At 36.6% G+C, this 13,323-nt stretch overlaps 2 protein-coding genes across 2 annotated transcripts; one reads left to right on the top strand and one right to left on the bottom strand.

Annotated features, from left to right (window-relative positions):
• Positions 1-5,630: 5,630 nt before the first annotated feature.
• Positions 5,631-6,900, bottom strand: LOC140764691 (transcription repressor OFP15-like). Its single transcript, XM_073103391.1, has one exon. It carries the CDS (start codon positions 6,447-6,449, stop codon positions 5,940-5,942), a length of 510 nt encoding a protein of 169 aa, XP_072959492.1. The 5' UTR covers positions 6,450-6,900; the 3' UTR covers positions 5,631-5,939.
• Positions 6,901-10,603: 3,703 nt separating this feature from the next.
• LOC140775849 (2-Cys peroxiredoxin BAS1, chloroplastic-like) lies at positions 10,604-13,310 on the top strand. Its single transcript, XM_073119350.1, has 7 exons — positions 10,604-10,922; positions 11,149-11,223; positions 11,867-11,948; positions 12,037-12,116; positions 12,412-12,537; positions 12,663-12,776; positions 12,911-13,310. Exons 1-7 carry the CDS (start codon positions 10,719-10,721, stop codon positions 13,025-13,027), a joined length of 798 nt encoding a protein of 265 aa, XP_072975451.1. The 5' UTR covers positions 10,604-10,718; the 3' UTR covers positions 13,028-13,310.
• Positions 13,311-13,323: the final 13 nt, after the last annotated feature.

Here is a 13,323-nt window from a genome sequence, read left to right as displayed (position 1 = left end):
TAATTTCGTGAGTTCTTCTACCCTCACTCTTCTCGCTTAAATTTTGCATATCGTATTACTGGAAACCTCGCTACCAACTATATTTTATTCGTTGGAGGTAACCCTTAATTAGAAGCTCACTTATGTGCTACATTACTTTTCTCAAAGGGCATTATGGTAAATTCAAATGCTATTCGAGATTGAAGTACGTTATTACGTACCAAAAAGAAAAAAGAAAATAGAATTAATGCACGAGTAATTGAGACAGTTGGGAGGAATATTAATATTTGAGGGGATTACTTAATTACGTCACATGATATGGAAGAAGCTAATATTTATTATTTCCACCACCCTCTCTCCCTTTCTTTTTTTCTCCTCTCCCATTACGTCATTACTCCCATTTGAGAGTGTATTAATTAATAAAACGCCACCTCACTATAGCCACACTCCAGAGAGTGTATTAATTAATCGAGCCTACCTCTAATCTAATCAAGCTTGACTTAAGAATAATTTTAAGCCGAGATTTATAGTTAAGCTTGAATTAAAATTATTTTAATTTAAATTAATTTTAAGCTCAAGCGAAAATAAACCGATCAATTAAAAGTTTTTGAAGCCGATCAAAAAAATAAACCGAACTAGGTTTCAATATAGCGGTTCTCGTCGGCCGGCACCGGCGAGTTCCTCTCTTCTCCTTGCCATGAAGCAATACACTAATAATAATTCCCAACTAAATTTACAAAAAGTCAGTATACATACAAAGTTATTAAATAAAAAAGAAAAGAAAGAGTAGTAGAAAGAAGAAGCAAAACAAAATTGGTGAGAAGGAAGGGGTTGAGATGAGTAAAGCCTCAACCACTTCACTTAATTTTTTCTTGTCCAAATTATCTTAAACGCCAATTATGGCATTCATTAATTATTCACCACCCCAATGTTGCACCGCATATGACATGGCATATTAAAGCTGGTCATGAGTGGCGTGTATAATTTGAAGAGCTAGCTTGTGATGTTTATTATGGATCATGGATGAAGATTTCTATATATCCTTTTTGAAGCATGCGATGGATGAGGCCAAGATGAAATTAAGGTGCGAGAATTATTAAATGGCATGCGTCTCAAGATGAGCTCATGATATATAAGTCTCATAATAAGAGATGATGAGACGTAGCAGCAAAAAGATGGCATCAATGTTACAACGAAATTTCTGACAGGCCTTTAATTTGCATTCAATAACCACTTCCAAGGCCTTTTGCTCATATACGGAGGATGGTTACTCATGGGCATGGGTGACTAAGTTGTGTTTAATTTAGAATTTTCATCGGTATTATTTTAGATATATAATTAAAAAAACTTACTTAATTATTTATAATTTTATTTTTAATGAGTATTTTTTAAGTTAGACCGATCATAAGAGGATACGGCGACACAAATTAAATTATAAGAGTGAAGTAAATTTAAGCCTAAATCATAGAGGATAAATTTTAATTTCTTCGATTACATATAACTTTGTAACTTTTATACCGGTGTACATATTCTTCTAAAACCTATGAATTAATTTTTCATCCATACATTCTACTTATAAATTTAAATTTGAATTTATTAATGGACGATTTGTATGAAAAAGTTTCATAATTATAATATTAGAAGTTTTGAATTTCTGAGTTTCCGAATAACAATTTTGAGTTCTTTTATTCATTTTGCCCTTATTGAAAGCATTCATTTAGATGCGTATCTCAGCAAAATAAAAGTGAATATTTATGTGTTATTTTTAGTAGATTTGAATGCGTAGTTTGACAAAATTATAATTAACAATCCGGGCGTTAACGGGCCGGATTGAGATGACGTAGAACGATGACGGGCTATGTCACTCGGCCCAATTCTATTCGGGCTCCATTTGGACAAAGCCCGAAAGTTTGACCCGATCCAAGAACTTCTAGATCCTAAGTTTAGAATCACATGCAACTAATTACTAGTAATTAACTCCTTTAGATGCAAGTTAATCCCTGGATTAATCTTGTAGACACTAAAAAGGAGCTTCACCCCCAAAAGAGTACACTTAACAAAGCTTTCATCTTTCTACATACATCGTGAAAGAATGTGTCATATAAAAAAAACCATCAACAAAGTCCATGCATGCACTTTAGTTTACCAACCATCCTAGAAAATGTAGGTCTCACCAAACCTCTTAATTAGCTTAATTAACTGTCTCTTGGCCCTCCAACAAACAACATCGATAATACATTGTCTATGATAAATAATTAATGATCTTCATAAAAATACTAATGTTGACAATGGAGGTATGTAATATGTCATCAGGCTTATCTCTAGAATTATAGTGTAGCATCCAAAAAGACACTAGAGGCCTAATGTATTGTATGTATCTAGTGTCTATTATCATTAAGTGAACAAGGACTCGACATGCATGATGGAATCCAATAATTCAACCTATATACATATACAAGAAGGAAGAAGGAAACCTCAAGCAAGAAATAATTATAACCCCATGATTAGAGTTGCATTATATCCTTGTAGGAAATTGTTAAGAATAAATATCATGCCTTTAGTTTTAATCATCATCAACAGTACAATATGGGGTTTTAGTCTTGCATTTTTTTGTTTATTATTGTCTCAAAAGGGCTCTCAGTTAAATTTAACCTAAAATTAATGTTACATTTCTTTTGCAATTAAAACAATTATACTACCTAAAATATCTCTTGTCTGTCTCCATAAAATTTTATGTTTTGGGGGCACTAAAAGCAAAGCATATGAGTTAAATGATATAGGATATTTTTAATAACAATAAATGAAAAGGATAAGGTGTTCTTAATTTGTATACATTTTTTCTATATAGTTTATATTTAGTAATAAGACTAGACAAGCAAACCCCATCCATTATCTATAGAATATAGGTGTCAACTTGGCTTTGGGATAAGCTTGATGTGCAACAATTAAAACATATTGTTCTTCTACCAGAGAGGCATGAATTGAAGCATACTGTGCTTCTTTATTTTTGTCTCTGGAGTAAATAAAAAAACATTATTTGCTGGAATATATTAAAATTATGGTGTAATATTCAGGTGCCTTGCACGTTCCCTCTTTTTGGTGGGACAATTCCAAATCTTGGCCACTGTTCTTGCACATGAGACCAACCTCAGTACTGATTGGATGAATGCCACATTTTTTAGCTATGGCATCATAAATACTATGTAGAATCTGATATATATACCTTTAAGTAATTGGAGTTAAGAAGCCAATACAAGGTAGGCAAGAATTTTAATGTATCTTCTTTATATGAGAAAGAAGAGAGGACTAATATATATATAGAAGAAGCCTACCTTGTTCTTTTACACAAATGGCTCTTAAATTCTTAGCAAACACCCTTTCATATATTACTTCTACAACAATGAGTGGAACTCACTACCTACTTACCTCTATTCTAATAAACAGGTCAGAGGCAACAACTGTAAAAGAGAAGGAGGGTAGACGTACGCCAGTCCATGTATATATAGCCAAAACCCTAAGAGTGTCTCAAGTTTGCTAGCAAATGAGAGGCCTGATCATATTGGATCATGGTTAAACGATCGAGTTTGTTCGTCCAATTTCGCCTAACAATAAGAAAAGAAAAGAAATGCATCAACCTCCTATCCACTAGCAAAACATTATTGAATGATATATTCAATTACCATATCCAACCCCACCACCCCATACTTAAATGCTCACATGACTTATCCCACTCTCCTCCCTCCCTCTCACTTTAAAAAGCAAACCTTTGCAACCCTGAACTTACCTAACCCCTTCCATTAATGCCACAAATATTTCCACCCTCCTCCAAGCAGCAACAAGAAGAAGAAGAAGAAAGAAGAAGAAGAAGACTAAACCCAATGGGCAAGAAGAAGAATAGCTTCACCTCTCTCCTCTCCAAGCTCATAGAATCACCCAAGTCCTCACCCAAGTACTTCTGCAGCAGCACTACCCCAAAGACCACCTCCTTCCGCTCCTCCTCATCGGATCATGACTCGGGCCAACCCGACCCGTTGGACTCGGTCATACGCGGGCTGAGCTCGGATCGTCTCTTCTTCGAGCCCGGTGAGACGAGTCCGGTCTTGGAGTATAGCAAGTCTAGGAGAAGGAGGAGGAGCAAGATGAGCAAGGTGGCATTCATGAAGGAGAGCGTGGTGGTATCCATGGAGTCGAGTGATCCTTACCATGACTTTAGGGCTTCCATGGAGGAGATGGTAATGGCTCATGGGATCAAGGAGTCCGAGCAGCTTGAGGAGTTGCTGATTTGGTATTTGAGTGTCAATGGGAAGAAGACGCATGGGTTCATAGTTGGGGCCTTTGTGGATGTTATATTGGGTGTTGGGTCTACTACCCCTTGTTCTTCTACGTCTTCTTGTTCTATTGCGTTTGATGAGGTTGAGAAGGGAAGAGAGCCACGTTAATTATCAACTTCTTTTTGTTTTATTTTTTTGGTAGCTCAAATGTGATGATCACCACATTGTATCATAATTAATTTGTAACGGTGAATTTCGAAGATTAATTATATATTTTTTTTCTTCCACTTGTTATATATTAGGTCATGTTTTCTTATTATCTTTGAGTGACGAATGCTGCAATTAATATAACTTTTCGTAGACATAATAATGGATGGATGTTTCCAGCTTCGAAATTCGTGACGAGGGTATATTTTCCTAGCATTTTAACTCTATATTTTTCTTTTACTGTTTTTTTAAAAAAATCTTGAGTTAAAATCTACATAAAATTACTATACGAATAGAAAAATTAAAACACCTAAAATGACTCTATCTACCAATGCCATAGTTGAGATGTAAATAATAATAATAATAATAATAATAATAATAATAATAATAATAAAGAAAAATATAGGTTGTTTTTCAGAAATATTTAGTATCGTAGAGGAGGCTGTGGGCCTACTCTGCACGCGTCTTACATTGGTCGGGCCCAAGTTGGGTCCTGTCGATCGATAATTCGATTAGGGTGGGCATTAGGTGGCCATGTTCGGTCTAGTCAGGATTGTACGTGTCGGATCTCATTCCGTCGGATCCAGACCCGACCAGCCTCCAATAGCGGGCTGCAATCCACCTAAATGGGCTCTCTAGTGTCCACCCACTAAGACATACATGCATACTTGGAAAGCTGGTAACGGATCTCACCTCAATGATGATGCCCAGATGGTGAGAGAAAAAGGCTCTGATTGATCCAAGGATTAAGCGAACTCAAAAAATAAAAAAATAAATAAATAAATTCGATTGCTCTTACAAATTTTGAAGGTAATATTTAATAAATTTTTTAAATGATTGATCTCCTTGTTTAATATATAATTAATACGTAGGAGCCTTTTTTTTTTTTTTTTTTCTTTTTGGTGTGTGTGAGCCAAATAAGCCGTAAGATAGACATTTGTGATGCAGCAAAGCTGGTGAGAATATCTGAACACCATCAAAGATATCCATAGTGACAGGGAAAAGAAAAGAGAATAAAGAGTAAAAGTGGATCTGTTCCAAGATCCTAATGAACACTCATCATAGATACCCACGATCTCAGCGCAAAAGCTGGATGGATATGGATCCCTTCAACCATGTCAACTACTAACTATATCACCAGTTTGGATACACTCATAGGCAGGCATGTATTGAGAGAGATCAAACCACTACATCATCTTCATTACATTGTCATAAACGAAACCTTACAATAAACTTATCATAAACTATTTCTGCTATCCTAATCACTCGTCAAAAGAAGAAGAAAAAAACACTTGGAAGATCACTAAAATAGAACCATGGAGTGGGCTACTCTTCTTTTAAAAACCTAGTCAAGTAGCCAGTCCTTTTAGTTTCTACACACATGCAATAGATAAGATAACCAAGCACTAATCCTACACTTAGACTTGATTGAAAGCCAAATTCTAAAGAAAAGAGAAAGAAAATTCTAAATTTTTTAATCGCTCAGGCGGAGGGTGAGAAGACCCCGGCGCAAATCTCGGCGAAAGCCCGGAGGATAAGGTGGTGGTGGCAAGGGGAGTTCAGGGCGAGGAAGCGGTGGAGGAGGCCACGGAGGTCCTCCCACGCGTACATCTCCATCTCCACTATCATCTGCAGCATTGAATCCCGGAAGTCGAAGTACGGGTCCGCTGACTCCTTCACGATGGCGACTCCTCCCTCCGCCTTCCGCTGCGCTGGCTTCGCCCTGGTCGCCGACTTCTTCGTCGTTCTCACTCTGCTTGGGCTCTCGAATGGCATCGAGGAAGAGGAGGAGGAAGAGAAGGCGGTGGTGGCGGCGGTGGTGGTGGAGGTGGTGGTGGTGGTGGAAGGGGAGGAGAATGGGATGTGGGTTCTGAGCGATTTGGGCTTCTGCAGCGACGTGAGGAAAGACGGGAGCCTCGGCCTGCGGCAGCTGCAGCCGATGTCGACCACCACGGGGTGGCGGAGTGCGAATCTCTTACGGGCTGATGACATTGGCGGACGTGTGGAGAGAAATGGGTAGCGAAAAAGATGAGTTTTTTTTTATTACGGGCTCTTGGAGAAGCAGAGGAGGTAACGGTGCTTGTAATGGATGGCAATGGTGGAGGTGAGAATGAATACTGGGGACTAATAAAACGATTGCATTTCTAGAAGCAGAGGAGGCAATGTGAGTGAGAAAGACTTGAGTTTTTACATGCGGGTAGTGGTGATTGTAATGAAGGAGAGGAGGAGTGGAGTCTTTTATAATAAGGCTTGGGAGATTAATTGAGCATATGTCAGCTCGATTAGGGTTCCTGTCCTGGTACTTTGACCCTTAAAAGGGAGGTTATTCTGGGAATGGAGACGAAATGGTTAGGAAATTACTTCATGTGATAGGAAATTATGGAGTTTAGTTTACTGCCCTGGATCTTGTCTATTGAAGGTCTTATATGAGACCGCAGTCATATGCACGTCCGTGTACTTCATATGATGTGATAGTTTGTGCACTTGAATGCTAATTTTGATGGCATAGAAAGATAGATAGATAGATAGATAGATAGATAGATTATAAATAAGCAAGTAGATACTTAAATTATATCTTAACTTGCTCAGCTGTGACGCATAGTTTCATGGATTCCTAGGGAGGATGAGATAAGAAGTCTCTGGCAATTCTTCGTTAGAATAATTAAGTTTGACTGGCACAAATAGCATTAATGGTTAAATTGAAATAAGAGTATTATCGAGTGGGGGGAGAAGCTTATCATTCACCTCTGGTAGGAATAACCTGGACTCATTATTCACCGTGACCCTACCAAAGTTGTGTAGTCTTTTGCCACTCAGAAAAGTTGCAGTTATGTTTACTGGATTTTCTAGTTGTAATCATCTATCTGATCCATTGTGGTGTTGTAGCATTTACTGGACCTAAAGTAAAAGTACTATTATAACAACTATGAATGCCATATTACAATTTACCTCGTATATGATCTAATTTCATTTTAAACTATCTCTTTATATTTAGTCTCGATGCAAAATATTACAATTGATATGATTTATTGTTGCCAATATTTTCTACCATAAGTAAAAAAGTTGCAGATTAACATTCATAACTATTCTAATCTTTTGCACCACCAGACAACTTCCACTAGCCTCCATAGTTTGTTTCCATTCGTTAGAAAATAAAAGGACTGTATTTATTGTTAGGGTAATTAAATCTTCGGGTGAGATGCCGGAAATTAAGTGCTTAAGTTTAAGATACATAAGAGATAATCTGAAATCAGGCTAGCTAATTATGAACTTAGGTAGATAAAAGAGGCTTAATTGAAGAGAATCATATGGTTAAACAAAGGCATTTCAGCATAATTATAACTCTCCATCTAGTTTGTTGGCATAGAAGGAAACCAATCTGAGGGCTGGAAGAAATTAAAAATGAAAAACTATCTTTTAATCTCAAAACTTTGTATTGAGATGAGTACAACTTTTAATGATCAGTTGTTAACTTCAAGCCTAAACTGGTCAAAGTATATTGAAGACACCAACTGCCATCATTAGTTGAAGCCAATTCCAGACAGCAAATGCCATGCCCTGGAAGTGCCCTAAATATTCTCAATAATGTGACAAAGGACCATTTTGTAGAGCCCACTGTAACACTCAAAGAAAGCAAACTGACAATATTGTTTCCATTTAGCAGAAGCCATCAAATGAAGCTCCTCAAAATATTTGCCTCAGCTGTCATGAGATCATTTTTCTAACCCTATTTAACTTATGGCCACGTTTGCTATTTAGAAAGTGGAGTTCAATAAAATAAGAAGCATTTTTTTAAATTTATATTTTATACAATCAAATATCAAAAATATAGAAGATTCTTAAAATGACTAGTTATTTTTCTCACTTTTTAGTAATTAAACATTCCTCACGAATAAGAGGTAAGTTTTTAAGGGTTTTTTTTTTCCATATATATATATATTTTTAATATTACATTTACATGTATAATTTTTAAATTATAAATTAAAATCTTGCGAATTTAATCCATGAAAAGACCTACATATTTATAACTGAAATAAATGTATAATAGTATTTATATCTTTTTATAATTAAATTACTATAATTTGCATAAAAGAAAACATAAGAATTTAAGATGTATCCGTATTAAAAAAAAAAACCAAGTGTTCTGAGAGATATACACTCGTATATCAATTTTTAAAACATGAAATAAAGACTTTCTTAATTTGATTATATTTGATTTTATGTTTTAACATATTAAAAAAATATCAAGTATAATTAAATTGCAAAAGTTTTCATAAAAATAAGAGATTGTGTAAAGATATAATTTCAAAAGCTAACCACTAATTTTTAATAGGGAAGTTTAAATGTGTGCACCTGGTAGCATTCATTCACATTCAAAAGAGCAGACAGCATTAACAACAAGCATTCAAGATGATGAATGGTTGGACATCTAAAATAGTTGTAATAGGTGCCATGTACTGTGTAAGTAATTAACTCCTTTTATTTAACTCAGCCAGAGGGCATTAAAATCATTTGATCAAGGATACATAGGAGACCATTGACTATGACCAGAAAAAAATTTATTAGCCACTTGAAGGATATGTCAGGTGTGCATCATGAATCAGGAAGTGCACAATCTCCTGTGGCTGAGTAGGGTTAAGGCCCTATTATTATTCAGCTGCAAATAGCATAAGATATCATAAATTTAATCTTATCATCTTTTGTGAGGCCAATTGTTATAATTCAATGGTCGGGTCCTACTTACAGTAAGAGTTATAAGGTCAGGATATTTATGTAAATATTAGGGTTAATATTTAGTATATTGAGTACGAGAAGCTCGGGTTTAGGTTAGGTTAGACTTCGGCGTAATAGGTTCCTTTTTATCATATGGCCCTTGAAAAAAGTTAGGCTAAGATTCCTAGGACTGTTCAAAGATCCCAAATAATTGGAACCTTAGCTTAGACAAAGATATTGTCTATAGACTAGGCCGAACCTTCTTGACTTAGCCTAAGGTTTGCCCTTAGCTAAGAGATGGGCTTTGGAATATGTACTAGTTTTGGGCCTCGGGCCACAATGTGGTCCATATCGAGGTTATTCGTGTCCCATTGATATCTCCGGCTACTACCAAACAAAAAATATTGGGTTAAAGTTACACAACACCCACTCAATTATATCCAATTTTTAAACTATTTTTTTATTGTAATATAATGTCTCCGTTGAATTTTGGAACAATTTTAATGTGACCCTTCTGTTAGTCTATCATCAACTAAATTAGGTAACTTAGCTTACGTAACAATCATGACAATTAGGTCACTTCACCTCCTCTCCTTTCCTCTCATCTTCTTCTCATCTCCATCACCATTGCCACATCTCTCATTCGCTCTCCACCACCACCTTCTCCTTCACCACCATTGATGACCTCTTCTGCCGTTGTTATCTTCTAGCTCCATCGCTATCGCCTCTACATCTCCCTTGACCTCCTTCTCTCCTCCTTCCTCCACTCCCAACTCCTCCACCACTCTCGCCCTGCTCTCTTTCCGCCTCCTCACCCTTTTTCGCTCTCATAGATACCTCCGCGACATCCCCACCTACTCCCACTTTTTCAATACCTTTCTTTTCTCCCCTGAGCTCGCGCTCCTTTCTTGCCTCCTCACTAACCTCCACTCCCTCTGCCTCAAGCTAGACGCTCCCCTCTTCTCCAACCTCGGCATGGTGTTCTCTTGTGCCAACAACATCCGCTCCCTTGCTAGTCTCACACGTAACTAAAGGTAGAATACGAGTCATAAGAGTATAATAGTCATCAAATGTACTCTGTTACCGTTGTTTGTTGTTTCACTTAGATTCAAAAATTTTGGAAGAAATTGTCGCGAAAAGTAATTTATGAGTCTCCATGAAAACGCATACTTTAAGGTGTAGATGTAATTAACCCAAAACAATTTATATGCATGAGATATGTTAATTTTAGTATAAAAAGACCAAAATATTACTTTTTGTTATATAGAAACTAATTATAAAATATATTTTTTTGTGAAAATGCCTCTTTAATCCTAATCTTTCTCACTTTTACATTTCAGACATTATTAATATCCTAAAAGAAGATGATATAAAGTTTTTTAAGGAAAAAACAAAACTTGTCACCTATCTAGGCATAGTTTATTCCCACAAGTCTGGAGAGAATCCCACACCCACCGTTTGTTCTCCTCTGCATAAAACGCCAACGCCAATCGCCTCTCCCTTATCCACAGTCGCGGAGGAGCGAGAAGAGCTTCGTCAATTGCGGCCATGGCTTGCTCCCTCCCTTCCATCTTCTCCGCGAACGCCAAAACTTTAGCTTTTTCCTCGAAGTGCTCGTCTCCAATGTCTTCTTTCTCGAAAACCCTGGCCTTTTCCAAGAGCCTAAGCAGTGGGCTCCATCCTCGCTCTTCTCGGATTGTATCTAGGCCCAGACCCGCTAAGAGGAGCTTCGTCGTCAATGCCGTCGGCGAGGTCCCGCTTCTCAATCCCTTTGTTCTCTTCTCTTTCGTCTCTTTCTTTTATTCTCCTTGTGCGTTAGGATGATGGGAATTTGAAAGGTGGTAGAAATATTCCGTCATTCAGTAGTTTCTATTCTTGCTCTAATTTCTTGTCTTTGGAACTTATCATATGTAAGCAAAATTTTACTAGTGGATTTTGGCCTTTTGGTATATTTGATGAAATGAGTCATTTTTGCCAGGGCGAGCTGCCGTTGGTTGGCAACCTTGCGCCAGATTTCGAGGCAGAAGCAGTTTTTGATCAGGAATTTATCAAGGTTCAGCAATAAGGAATGTGTTTTTATAGTCTTAATTTACTATAGATTCACTAGATTTACAATTTTTCATGTTTCTGTGATGCTAAATATATGCTTTACGAAGGATCTGCAATGAATTTAACTGTTTCTGTTTAGAATATGATGGTGTGCAACAACTTTAATGCTTCAATTCAAAATCGAAGCTCCAAATTTGATTCTTTTCTCTTCTTCCCCTGTCCAAAATATGACATTTCGTCATTTCTTTAAATGCCCGTTGAGCCATTGATAGCTCCTTTGAACTTTAGATGGAGTAATGTCATATGATGTATGATCAAGTGTAAGGTTTGAACTTTGGCCTGCTCTATTATGAATAAGTCCTGGTAGATATGTTGTGAAATCCTTTTCCAGCTTGGTTCTCTGCCCTGGTCATACCACTGTTTGCAGGAGTGGAAGAGCAAGGAGGAAACATGATCAATCATAAGAATCAATTATAATCAAGGAAAGCAGCAAGAGCCTCCACACTAATTCCAAAATTATATGCGTAAATCTGATATCCTGTAAAGAATGTTTAGTTATTTTATATATTTATCACTTTATTTGGTAAACAAATATTTCTCATGCTTTTGGGCTATTTTTTTTTTTTAATCAATATCATTACTTTCAGGTCAAACTATCTGATTATATTGGGAAGAAGTATGTGATTCTGTTTTTCTATCCACTGGACTTTACATTTGTTTGCCCCACAGGTATCTTCAAGCGCCCAAACTAATGAGTTAAAGCTTGCAAGGAAAGATCAATAAAGTACTTCGCTTATATGTGTATTCCTTTCTGCAGAGATAACTGCTTTTAGTGACCGATATTCGGATTTTGAGAAGCTAAATACAGAAATTTTGGGTGTCTCAATTGACAGTGTGGTAAGCTTTCTCAGAATATCTTTTGCTTTTAGTTTGCTTTCCTGAATTGAAATAAGTTTCTTTCTATTGGCCAGCCTATAACAGCGTTTCTTTTTAACAATTGTTATAGCAATTAATGCATATAAAAGGAGATTAGTTGTTATATGCTGCAGTTGTTTTATACGTCTACACTTTGACAGCTTTTTAAATGTGCTAGACCAATGAGCTTCTATTTCCTGTACCAATTTGTTTATGATCCTCTGTCTTGTAGAACTTGGATTTGTTTTTCTGATTCTGTAACCATTATATTTTGTAGTTCTCCCATCTTGCTTGGGTACAAACAGATAGGAAATCAGGGGGGCTTGGAGATCTTAAATATCCATTAATTTCCGATGTTACGAAATCAATTTCAAAATCTTTTGGCGTCTTGATTCCTGATCAGGTATTTTTTTGTTCTTGGTTCTTTTATCGTATTAATTTATCTGCAGTCTGAGAAGACAAGTTCCTACCAGTTGGGCAAACAGGTGGTTGTAAGCTAGAAAGTCTTACTTATGGATCATCTGATAGGGTATTGCATTACGAGGATTATTTATCATAGATAAGGAAGGAGTCATTCAGCACTCTACCATCAACAACCTTGCTATTGGCCGTAGTGTTGATGAAACCATGAGGACACTTCAGGTAAAGCAATAGATAATAAAGCTTTATCTGAATCTTCAAATAGTACATGCAATACCTTTGCTTGCATTCTCTTGTGCTGCCTCTCTGTCAAAACATGTAGTAATTATCACTGCTCTATTCTTGTGTTGTTACAGGCATTGCAATATGTCCAAGAGAACCCAGATGAGGTCTGCCCTGCAGGATGGAAACCTGGTGAGAAGTCTATGAAGCCAGACCCAAAGCTCAGCAAGGATTACTTTGCTGCTGTTTAAGGCTGTAGTATTGCCATGATATACCTACTGCTCCTCCCTTTTAAGTGGTAGAAATGAGTTTTGCCAAGCTGCATTGTTTATCCAATCCTCTTAAGAGTCTAGATGAGTCTGGTAGATGTGTATCAGCACAATCAATTTTCATTTTTCCTTTTTTTTTTCTCTGAACAAAAAAGGAGATGAACTGACACCAGTTGATATTTGCAATCTCTGTAAATCTCTGATTTGGCACATAAATTGTCTATGATTTATAATTTTTATCATCATTTTGAGGCTGTGATTTGTATATCAAGGTATAA

This window comes from Typha angustifolia, chromosome 1 (assembly GCF_048772165.1).
Source record: "Typha angustifolia cultivar Huaian chromosome 1, ASM4877216v1, whole genome shotgun sequence".
NCBI classification, from domain to species: domain Eukaryota; kingdom Viridiplantae; phylum Streptophyta; class Magnoliopsida; order Poales; family Typhaceae; genus Typha; species Typha angustifolia.
This window is presented reverse-complemented; position numbering and strand designations above follow the sequence as displayed.